Consider the following 12,945-nt stretch of genomic DNA (forward strand, 5'->3'; position numbering starts at 1 on the left):
CCAGGATGCAAACGGACGATTCCGGACAAGGCGTGCGGGTAGGAACATATTTATTAATCTTCTCAAAACTCAAAAGTACTACAAAAAAACGGAAAACAAGGCGAGGGCACAACGCGCTGATCGCACTTGGAGCTAAACTAACACTTAGCATAAACTATGACAAGGAAAACTTACTAGCTGTGGCATGAACAAAGAAAAACTTACGTATACAAGGCATGGAGCGAACACTTGGCATAAACTTGGAATCAGACATGAACCGAACAATGACGCCAGGCCGACTGACTGGTAAAGGCAGGTTTAACCCTGTAAGACCCAAGTATGGAAAAACCTAAAAAAAAATTATTGACCTTTTAGATGTTGTTGTAGGAGGCATTTGATGCAGAAATTGAAGAGTTAAAAAAAAAATGGTTTATGTATGTTTTTTGAGAAATGTCGTAATATTGCAACATTGGGCTTTGATGAATGAACTACATTTTTTAGAGATGAAACTTTTAAATCAGTCAAATTTGACCAGAACACAACACAAGGGTAGAATTATACTATCCATGTATAGAGAAAATAGTTCAGGCAGTGATGTAGCGGACGGAATACAACCTTTTTGAGCCCACTGCACTAAGCCAGCATTTTTACTACCACATTCACCCAGTGTTGTATAATTGCAACAATTATATAACAAGCTCTAAATGAAAATGGATGCATCTGTTCCACAATAACTACTTATGTACATGCTCTAGACCAGGGGTCACCAACGGGGTGCCCGCGGGCACCAGGTAGCCCGTAAGGACCAGATGAGTAGCCCGCTGGCCTGTTCTAAAAATAGCTCAAATAGCAGCACTTACCAGTGAGCTGCCTCTATTTTTTTAATTTTATTTATTTACTAGCAAGCTGGTCTCGCTTTGCCCGACATTTTCAATTCTAAGAGGGACAAAACTCAAATAGAATTTGAAAATCCAAGAAAATATTTTAAAGACTTGGTCTTCACTTGTTTAAATAAATTCATATTTTTTTTTTACTTTGCTTCTTATAACTTTCAGAAAGACAATTTTAGAGAAAAAATACAACCTTAAAAATGATTTTAGGATTTTTAAACACATCTACCTTTTTACCTTTTAAATTCCTTCCTCTTCTTTCCTGACAATTTAAATCAATGTTCAAGTAAATGTATTGTTTTTATTGTAAAGAATAATCAATAAATATTAATTTAATTCTTCATTTTAGCTTCTGTTTTTTCGAAGAAGAATATTTGTGAAATATTTCTTCAAACTTATGATTAAAATTCCAAAAAATTATTCTGGCAAATCTAGAAAATCTGTAGAATCAAATTTAAATCTTATTTCAAAGTCTTTTGAATTTCTTTTAAAATTTTTGTTCTAGAAAATCTAGAAGAAACAATGATTTGTCTTTGTTAGAAATATAGCTTGGTCCAATTTGTTATATATTCTAACAAAGTGTAGATTGGAATTTAACCTATTTAAAACATGTCATCAAAATCCTAAAATTAATCTTAATCAGGAAAAATTACTAATGACGTTCCATAAATTATTTTTTTAATTTTTTCAAAAAGATTCGAATTAGCTAGTTTTTCTCTCCTTTTTTTCGGTTGAATTTTGAATTTTAAAGAGTCGATATTGAAGATAAACTATGTTTCAAAATTCAATTGTCTTTTTTTTTCGTGTTTTCTCCTCTTTTAAACCGTCCAATTAAGTGTAAATATCATTAATTATTAATAATAACAGAGTTAAAGGTGAATTGAGCAAATTGGCTATTTCTGGCAATTTATTGAAGTGTGTATCAAACTGGTAGCCCTTCGCATTAATCACTACCCAAGAAGTAGCTCTTGGTTTCAAAAAGGTTGGTGACCCCTGCTCTAGACATTGTATAACAACCAAAAAAAATATAAAATACATTTTACTTACTTGAATCTGATGAATTCAGTCCAATGAAACAAATAAAAACCTTGAGAGGTTGTGTGAGTTCATTGCCAGAAGGCGTGACTTATAAACAAATGTACAATCCAATAGCCTTGTGAGACTGAACAATAGGACCCAATGACTATGTAAATGTGGTAACAAAAAAAAGGATGGTTAAAGGTAACGTTGTAATTTTACAACAAGGGGTGTTACAGGGTTAAATAGTGTCTCTTGATTAGAGCCAGGCGAGCGTCCCGAACACCAGCGGCGGGTGAAAATCACACGCAACCATGGCAACCAAAACAAACAAGAGTGCACAAAAAACAGGAAGTATGAAGTTACCGTAATTTCCGGACTATAAGCCGCTACTTTTCCCCCTCGTTCTGGTCCCTGCGGCTTAGGGTGCGGCTTATATACGGCCTGTTCTTCTCCGACAGACAAAGAGGATTTCGGTGGTTTTAGTACGCAGGAGGAAGACGACGACACAATGATTAAAGACTGACTTTTCATATACCGGTAGGCTGGTGTTTTTGATAACGTACAGGCGAGCAGTTTGTATTACTTTGCAGCGTTGTATTATTTGTACTCTGCACGAATGCTGTTCGCCATGTCAAAGATGTGAAAGTTTGATTGAACGATTGAAAGATTTATTGTTAACAAACAGTCATCTCTGTCCCGACAATCCCCTCCGTGGTAGCAGGAACCCCTATATACTACGCTAATTACACATCAAAACCCTGCGGCTTATAGTCGGGTGCGGCTTATATATGGAGCAATCTGTATTTTCCCCTAAATTTAGCTGGTGCGGCTTATAGTCAGGTGCGGCTTATAGTCCGGAAATTACGGTAATCTAACAGAACATAACGAAAACATGATCCGGACTGTGGATCATGACAAAGTCCAAGTCTAAATATCCGCGCCATGCCTCCACGGTTTGATTTCAAACTTTCAGGACTTATGCAGACCCCAAAATACACAAAAAGAGGCACCAGTAGGTAAAACAAAGCAGTATTGGGAACACGCTGCAGACGGCACCTTTAATAAGCACTTTTATGTGCTGTTGGGAAGGTGGTACTGGCAGGAAAATCCAATTTAAAATATCAATATGCTCCAGTGACTTTATGCAGAAAAGTGCTTATTTTGCAGGAATATGCCGGCATTGTTTGTGCGTAATTAGCTACACTGGGTGAGGTTGTTTTTTTTTTTAATACACATTCTTCACAATATGTTAGGACTTCTCTCTCTCCCCATGCTGAAAGTGTGTGTGTATGCCTCACGTGCACACCTCACCTGTTTATCGCTGAGGGTGTACAGGTGCTGGTGGTCGGGGCTGAAGAGCAGGTCTTTCAGGACGGGGCTGCCGTCGCTCACCAGGACATTTTCATAGAGCAGAGCAGGCTGGCTGCTGGAGGTGACCAGAACCTGCGGGAGGAACAAACCGTCAATATGGCCACTAAGTTAAGGCTGAACAATCGCAATCATTTGCCTGGGGAAATGATGACGTGACAAAATACACCTGAAAGTGGAACAAAACATTACTATACAGTTTTTGCATCATTCTACGGAGCCCCTAGAGCAGGGGTCACCAACCTTTTTGAAAGCAAGAGCTACTTCTTGGGTAGTGATTAATGCGAAGGGCTACCAGTTTGATACACACTTCAATAAATTGCCAGAAATAGCCAATTTTGCTCAATTTACCTTTAACTCTATGTTATTATTAATAATTAATGATATTTACACTTAATTGAACGGTTTAAAAGAGGAAAAAACACGAAAAAAAATGACATTGAAATTTTGAAACATAGTTTATCTTCAATGTCGACTCTTTAAAATTCAAAATTCAACCGAAAAAAAGAAGAGAAAAACTAGCTAATTCGAATCTTTTTGAAAAAATTAAAAAAATAATTTATGGAACATCATTAGTAATTTTCCCTGATTGAGATTAATTTTAGAATTTTGATGACATGTTTTAAATAGGTTAAAATCCAATTTGCACTTTGTTAGAATATATAAAAAATTGGACCAAGCTATATTTCTAACAAAGACAAATCATTATTTCTTCTAGATTTTCCAGAACAACATTTTTCAAAGAAATTCAAAAGACTTTGAAATACGATTTAAATTTGATTCTACAGATTTTCTACATTTGCCAGAATAATTTTTTTGATTTTTAATCATAACAAGTTTGAAGAAATATTTCACAAATATTCTTCGTCGAAAAAACAGAAGCTAAAATGAAGAATTAAATCACAATTTATTTATTATTCTTTACAATAAAAAAATAAATTTGCTTGAACATTGATTTAAATTGTCAGGAAAGAAGAGGAAGGAATTTAAAAGGTAAAAAGGTATATGTGTTTAAAAATCCTAAAATACTTTTTAAGGTTGTATTTTTTCTCTAAAATTGTCTTTCTGAAAGTTATAAGAAGCAAAGTAAAAAAATGAATGAATTTATTTAAACAAGTGAAGACCAAGTCTTTAAAATATTTTCTTGGATTTTCAAATTCTATTTGAGTTTTGTCTCTCTTAGAATTAAAAATGTCGGGCAAAGCGAGACCAGCTTGCTAGTAAATAAATACATTTTAAAAAATAGAGGCAGCTCACTGGTAAGTGCTGCTATTTGAGCTATTTTTAGAACAGGCCAGCGGGCTACTCATCTGGTCCTTACGGGCTACTTGGTGCCCGCGGGCACCGCGTTGGTGACCCCTGCCCTTTTGGGACATGGGGGAATTTTTTTTATTTTTTTATTTTTTAGACATGTATCTCATGCGCACGAGAAACTATTTATAAAGTTATAAAAAAAAGATTTAAAAAATTGTATAATTGTATTTTATTTTTATTTTTTTTAGACATGTATCTCGTGCGCACGAGATACATGTCTAAAAAAAAAATAATAATAATAATAATTATTTTATTTTTTTTAATAACTTTATAAAAAGTGCAGCCACCAAACCGGATCCCCCCCATGTCCCTTTAGGGGCTCCGTAGAATTCTGCTAAAAAAGTGATTTTCTTCTCCAGAAAAGGAGTCCGATATTTGGGGTGTGTGGTTGTATATATGTAACCCAGCAGGTGGCACCATTTGAAATCCCCCCAAACGGTCAGAGCTTTTCTTCCTGTCACTCTCACACACACACATTTACACACACACACACACACACCAGTGACCCGACTCCTCCCCAAGCCATTGAGAGTTTTTCTTCCTGTCACTCACACACACACACCAGTAACCTGACTTGTCCCCGAGCGATTGAGAGATTTTCTTCCTGTCACTCTCACACACACACATTTACACACACACACACCAGTGACCTGACTCCTCCCCAAGCCATTGAGAGCTTTTCTTCCTGTCACTCACACACACACACACCAGTGACCTGACTCCTCCCCGAGCAAATGGAAGTTTTTCTTCCTGTCACACACACACACACACACACACACACACACACACACACACACACACACACACACACACACACACACACACACACACACACACACACACACACACAATTGAGCCACCTTTTCTCAAAGCCATTGTGAGCTTTTCTTCCTGTCACTCACACACACACACACACACACACACACACACACACACACACACACACACACACACACACACACACACACACACACACACACCAGTAACCTGACTCCTCCCCAAGCCATTGAGAGCTTTTCTTCCTGTCACTCACACACACACACACACACACCAGTAACCTGACTTGTCCCCGAGCGATTGAGAGCTTTTCTTCCTGTCACTCTCGCACACACACATTTACACACACACACACCAGTGACCTGACTCCTCCCCAAGCCATTGAGAGCTTTTCTTCCTGTCACTCACACACACACACACACACACACACCAGTGACCTGACTCCTCCCCGAGCAAATGGAAGTTTTTCTTCCTGTCACACACACACACACACACACACACACACACACACACACACACACACACACACACACACACACACACACACACACACACACACACACACACACCAGTAACCTGACTCCTCCCCAAGCCATTGAGAGCTTTTCTTCCTGTCACTCACACACACACACACACACACACACCAGTGACCTGACTCCTCCCCGAGCAAATGGAAGTTTTTCTTCCTGTCACACACACACACACACACACACACACACACACACACACACACACACACACACACACACACACACACACACACACACACACAATTGAGCCACCTTTTCTCAAAGCCATTGTGAGCTTTTCTTCCTGTCACTCACACACACACACACACACACACACACACACACACACACACACACACACACACACACACACACACACACACACACACACACACACACACACCAGTAACCTGACTTGTCCCCGAGCGATTGAGAGCTTTTCTTCCTGCCAATCACCTACACACATGTGACCTGACTCCTCCCTGAGCATATGAAAGTTTTTCTTCCTGTCACACACACGCACGCGCGCACGTACGCACGCACGCACGCACGAGCACACACACACACACACACACACACACACACTCACACACACACACACACACACACAATTGAGCCACCTTTTCTCAAAGCCATCGTGAGCTTTTCTTCCTGCCACTCACATACTCACCAGTGACTTGACTCCTCCCCGAGCGAATGAAAACTGTTACGGCTACTCTTGCATTCAAAAAGTTTGAAAAAATAAAAATAAAGTAAAGCAGAGTAGTCCTGAGGAGGAGGAGGTGTTTGACTCACTACATTCCTTAATAAGCACTCGCGGAAATATTTCCAGATTCAAAATAATCATAATTTATTTTAACAAACAAAAAATAATATACTCCGTGGTTGACTTTCAACATAATCAAAATAACTTATTTAGCGTGGCTTCAAAGTAACTTGTTTAGCGTGGCTTGTTTAGCGTGGCTTCAAAGTAACTTGTTTAGTGTGGCTTGTTTAGCGTGGCTTCAAAGTAACTTGTTTAGCGTGGCTTGTTTAGCGTGGCTTCAAAGTAACTTGTTTAGCGTGGCTTCAAAGTAACTAGTTTAGCGTGGCTTGTTTAGCGTGGCTTCAAAGTAACTTGTTTAGCGTGGCTTGTTTAGCGTGGCTTCAAAGTAACTTGTTTAGTGTGGCTTGTTTAGCGTGGCTTCAAAGTAACTTGTTTAGCGTGGCTTGTTTAGCGTGGCTTCAAAGTAACTTGTTTAGCGTGGCTTCAAAGTAACTAGTTTATCGTGGCTTGTTTAGCGTGGCTTCAAAGTAACTTGTTTAGCGGTAAACAAACTGTTCCACTCCTCACTCCTTCAACATGATAGACAGACAAAAGGCAGCCAGCTGTCCTGTCTTCTTAATTCTAGGAGGAGGAAGTGTCTCACCAGGAGGAGCGTGAGCAGCTGAAAACAATCAGTCAATCACAATGAAATCTAAAACATCCAATAATTCATCAACATCATTATTGACATTATTTGATCGAAGAAGCCATGAGGATTGTTGTGGTTCTTTGTCTGCTACACTGCCTGTGCAACTAAATATTCTGCTTCTGGTTAAGTTCACATATTAAAGCGCACTATTAAAGCGCACTATGAAAGCGCACTATTAAAGCGCACTATTAAAGCGCACTATTAAAGCGCGGCTGGTGTGTAACGTGTCATCCGGCGAGCGACTTTATTTTCTGTTTCCTTTTCTGACGGATCTGTCGAGCATCCTATTTTTGGAGGCTGTTATCAAAGGCGAGCAAATCCAGACAGACAGGCTTGGCATGAGCGCCGTGCCGCCGACTTCATTTATTTATTTAGTTATTTTGTTTAATCTGGCAGGAATACCTGCGGGAGTTTGTTTAATGCCGCCGTGGGAATCGAGCGGGAGTTCAAAGGCAACAAAAAAAGTGAGGCGTGTTTAAGGCTTGGACTGGACTGCAAGTTTGTTACGAAAGTGTCATCAATTCAAAGATGAATCCTAAATCCCGAAATAAAGTTACCGTATTTTTAGGACTATAAGGCGCACCTAAAATCCTTGCATTTTCTCAAAATTTGACAATGCACCTAATGTACGGCATAATTCTGGTTGTGCTTACCCACCTCGAATATATTATATTTGGTCCATCCATTTTCTATTGGGGCTCCAGTACTATGGAATGTTCTAGAGGTAACAGTTAGAGATGCTACCTCAGTAGAAGCATTTAAGTCCCATCTTAAAACTCATTTGTATACTCTAGCCTTTAAATAGACCCCCCCTTTTTAGACCAGTTGATCTGCCGTTTATTTTATTTATTGCCCCCCTCTCCCTTGTGGAAGTGGGGGCACAGGTCCGATGGCCATGGATGAAGTGCTGGCTGTCCAGAGTCGGGACCCGGGGTGGACCACTCGCCTGTGCATCGGTTGGGGACATCTCTGCGCTGCTGACGCGTCTCCACTCGGGATGGTCTCCTGCTGGCCCCACTATGGACTGGACTCTCACTATTATGTTAGATCCACTATGGACTGGACTCTCACTATTATGTTAGATCCACTATGGACTGGACTCTCACACTATTATGTTAGATCCACTATGGACTGGACTCTCACTATTATGTTAGATCCACTATGGACTGGACTCTCACACTATTATATTAGATCCACTATGGACTGGACTCCCACACTATTATATTAGATCCACTATGGACTAGACTCTCACACTAATATATTAGATCCACCATGGACTAGACTCTCACTATTATCTTAGATCCACTATGGACTGGACTCTCACTATTATGTTAGATCCACTATGGACTGGACTTTCACAATATTATGTTAGACCCACTCGACGTCCATTGCATCCGGTCTCCCCTATAGGGGGGAGGAGTCACCACATCTGCGGTCCTCCTGACATCCCACTGGGGTGAGTTTTTCCTTGTCCTTATGTGGGATCTGAACCGAGGATGTCGTTGTGGCTTGTGCAGCCCTTTGAGCCGATATTATCGGCCGATAAATGCTTTAAAATGTACTATGGGAAATTATCAGTATCGGTTTAAAAAAAGTAAAATATATGACTTTTTAAAACGCCGCTTTGTACACGGACGTAGGAAGAAGTACAGAGCGCCAATAAACCTTAAAAGCTTCTTGTTTTTCTATATCTTCTTGTTATGGGACATTCATCCTCCACTGTTGCCATTTCTAATATAAAGTAGTGTAAAGTTCTTACTTAGATCTGTCAGTAACCTAGTTGTCAAAGCGCTAAAACATACCGGTGTAGTGAGTACAAAATTATTCACCCAAGGAACTTTAGTTATTAGAGGGTTCCAGTTGGACGTTTTTTTTACGGTACACATTGATGTTTCATTATTGAGCCACGGATGACAAGACGCTGCCGAAGGTGAGCCACGTATAAACGGCGCATCCTGAAGAGACGTATTTTCCGGGCTATAAGGCGCACTTAAAAGCCTTTCATTTTCTCAAAAATCGACAGTGCGCCTTATAACCCGGTGCGCCTAATGTAACGGATTCATTTTGGTTGTGGATACAGACCTCGAAGCTATTTTATTTGGCACATGGTGAAATGATAAGTGTGACCAGTAGATGGCAGTCACACATAAGAGATACGTGTAGACTGCTGGATGACGCTTATAAACAACACCAAAACTTTAAATTAGAGATATCGGACTGCCGATATTATCGGCCGATAAATGCTTTAAAATGTAATATGGGAAATTATCAGTATCGGTTTAAAAAAAGTAAAATGTATGACTTTTTAAAACGCCGCTTTGTGCACGGACGTAGGAAGAAGTACAGAGCACCCATAAACCTTAAAAGTTTCTTGTTTTTCTCTATCTTCTTGTTATGGGACATTCATCCTCCACTGTTGCCTTTTCTAATATAAAGTAGTGTAAAGTTCTTACTTAGATCTGTCAGTAGACTAGTTGTCAAAGCGCTAAAACATACTGGTGTAGTGAGTACAAAATTATTCACCCAAGGAACTTTAGTTATTAGAGGGTTCCGGTCGGACGTTTTTTCACGGTACACATTGATGTTTCATTATTGAGCCAAGGATTAGAAGACGCTGCCGAAGGTGAGCCACGTAAAAACGGCGCATCCTGAAGAGACGTATTTTCCGGGCTATAAGGCGCACTTAAAAGCCTTTCATTTTCTCAAAAATCGACAGTGCGCCTTATAACCCGGTGCGCCTATTGTACGGATTCATTTTGGTTGTGGATACAGACCTCGAAGCTATTTTATTTGGCACATGGTGAAATGATAAGTGTGACCAGTAGATGGCAGTCACACATAAGAGATACGTGTAGACTGCAGGATGACGCTTATAAACAACACCAAAACTTTAAATTAGAGGTATCGGACTGCCGATATTATCGGCCGATAAATGCTTTAAAATGTGATATGGGAAATTATCAGTATCGGTTTAAAAAAAGGAAAATTTATGACTTTTTAAAACGCAGCTTTGTGCACGGACGTAGGAAGAAGTACAGAGCACCCATAAACCTTAAAAGCTTCTTGTTTTTCTATATCTTCTTTTTATGGGACATTCATGCTCCTCTGTTGCCATTTCTAATATAAAGTAGTGTAAAGTTCTTACTTATAACTGTCAGTAAACTAGTTGTCAAAGCGCTAAAACATACTGGTGTAGTGAGTACAAAATTATTCACCCAAGGAACTTTAGTTATTAGAGGGTTCCGGTCGGACGTTTTTTCACGGTACGCATTGATGTTTCATTATTGAGCCAAGGAATAGAGGACGCTGTCGAAGGTGAGCCACATAAATAAGACCGCCCACAAAACGGCGCGACCGGAAGCGACTGTCAGAAAGCGGCTTGAAGATGATCTGTAAAACATCATCTATGCAACATTTTGACCAAAGAACCACCATTACATGTTATGTAGACCACAAGGAAGTCTTTTACTTTTAGAAAAAAGACCTGACTCATCCGGTGCGCCTTATGGTCCGGAAAATACCCCAAACTCTCCACGACTAACATGTTTAGTGCAACGACAAATAAAAGCCCCTTGCATCTCTATGACCAATACATCTACTTTTACCCTGAAGGTTTTTTTTTAACTTTTAAGTAAGGACATTGTACTGCGTGGAAAACAAACTTAAAGGTGACTTTTTAACGAGTTTGGGATCTACGCTCTGACTTTGCAGTTATGAAGTATTCTCCCCCAATTTGTACCGTGCTCAGACCTCTCCATCTGCGGGTTCCCCCTGGGATGAGGTTCATTACTGATATTACAGGAGGACATTGTAACCTGCCAGAACAGTTTATTTCACACAATCCTTAGGAAATAGGAGTGAAGGGCCACCAAATGTAGAAAGTACATCGCAATAACAAAGCAAGTACACCCTTGGTAAAGTACTGGAGAGTACAGACCGTGGCAAAACACGACCCGAGGGCCACATGCGGCCCATTAAGATATTCATTCCGGCCCGCCGGACGTTCTACATACCGTATTTTCCGATTATAAGGCGCACTGCCAATGAATGGTCTATTTTTTATCTTTTTTCATATATAAGGCGCACCAGATTATAAGGCGCATTAAAGGAGTCATATTACTATGATTTGTTTCTAAAAGTAAAAGACTTCCTTGTGGTCTACATAACATGTAATGGTGGTTATTTGGTCAAAATGTTGCATAGATGATGTTTTACACATCATCTTCAAGCCGCTTTCTGACAGTCGCTTCGGGATGCGCCGTTTTGTGGGCGGTCTTATTTACGTGCCTCCACTTCGACGGTGTCTTCTCCTTGTTGTAGCGTGCAAGGACGGGAGCGGAAGAAGTGTCAAAAGACGGAGCTAACTAACTAATCCGTGGCTCACTAGTGCAACAACAACATCGTGAATGTGTCCCGTCAAAAAACGTCCGACCGGAACTCTCTAATAACTAAAGTTCCTTGGGTGAATAATGTAAACTCACTACACCGGTATGTTTTAGCGCTTTCATAGCGAGATACAAGTTAGAACTTTACACTACTTTATATTAGAAATGGCAACAGCGGAGCATGAATGTCCCATAACAAGAAGATAGAGAAAAAGAAAAGGGTGTCGGCACGGACTACAACCTTTTCCCGGGCGAGAACCATGGACTCGGGCTTGGAGGTGCTGATTCTCACCCCAGTCGCTTCACACTCGGCTGCGAACCGATCCAGTGAGAGCTGAAGATCCTGGCCAGTTGTAGCCATCAGGACCACATCATCTGCAAAAAGCAGAGACCTAATCCTGCAGCCACCAAACCGGATCCCCTCAACGCCCTGACTGCGCCTAGAAATTCTGTCCATGAAAGTTATGAACAGAATGGGTGACAAAGGGCAGCCCTGGCGGAGTCTAACCCTCACTGGAAACGTGTTCGACTTACTGCCAGGGATGCAGACCAAGCAAGGACGGGAGTGGAAGAAGTGTCAAAAGACGAAGTTAACTAACTAATCCGTGGCTCACTAGTGCAACAACAACATCGGAAATGTGTCCCGTCAAAAAACGTCCGACCAGAACTCTCTAATAACTAAAGTTCCTTGGGTGAATAATGTAAACTCACTACACCGGTATGTTTTAGCGCTTTCATAGCGAGATACAAGTTAGAACTTTACACTACTTTATATTAGAAATGGCAACAGCGGAGCATGAATGTCCCATAACAAGAAGATAGAGAAAAAGAAAAGGGTGTCGGCACGGACTACACCCATGGACTCAGGCTTGGAGGTGCTGATTCTCACCCCAGTCACTTCACACTCGGCTGCGAACCGATCCAGTGAGAGCTGAAGATCCTGGCCAGTTGTAGCCATCAGGACCACATCATCTGCAAATAGCAGAGACCTAATCCTGCAGCCACCAAACCGGATCCCCTCAACACCCTGACCGCGCCTAGAAATTCTGTCCATAAAAGTTCAGAACAGAATGGGTGAGAAAGGGCAGCCCTTGCGGAGTCCAACCCTCACTGGAAACGTGTCCGACTTACTGCCAGGAATGCAGACCAAGCAAGGACGGGAGTGGAAGAGGTGTCAAAAGACGGAGTTAACTAACTAATCCGTGGCTCACTAGTGCAACAACAACATCGTGAATGTGTCCCGTCAAAA

General features: G+C 40.7%; 1 protein-coding gene across 4 annotated transcripts in view; it reads right to left on the minus strand.

The window, feature by feature from the left end:
- LOC133653263 (plexin-A1-like) overlaps positions 1–12,945 on the minus strand; it is a 684,271-nt gene that overhangs the window by 316,272 nt on the left and 355,054 nt on the right. For all 4 annotated transcript variants that reach the window (XM_062052348.1, XM_062052349.1, XM_062052350.1 and 1 more), the window contains exon 4: positions 3,201–3,332. In XM_062052348.1, coding sequence (XP_061908332.1) covers positions 3,201–3,332 — 132 coding nt within the window. The remainder of the gene's footprint in view (positions 1–3,200; positions 3,333–12,945) is intronic.

The sequence above is a fragment of the Entelurus aequoreus genome, linkage group LG07 (genome assembly GCF_033978785.1).
Source record: "Entelurus aequoreus isolate RoL-2023_Sb linkage group LG07, RoL_Eaeq_v1.1, whole genome shotgun sequence".
Taxonomy (NCBI): domain Eukaryota; kingdom Metazoa; phylum Chordata; class Actinopteri; order Syngnathiformes; family Syngnathidae; genus Entelurus; species Entelurus aequoreus.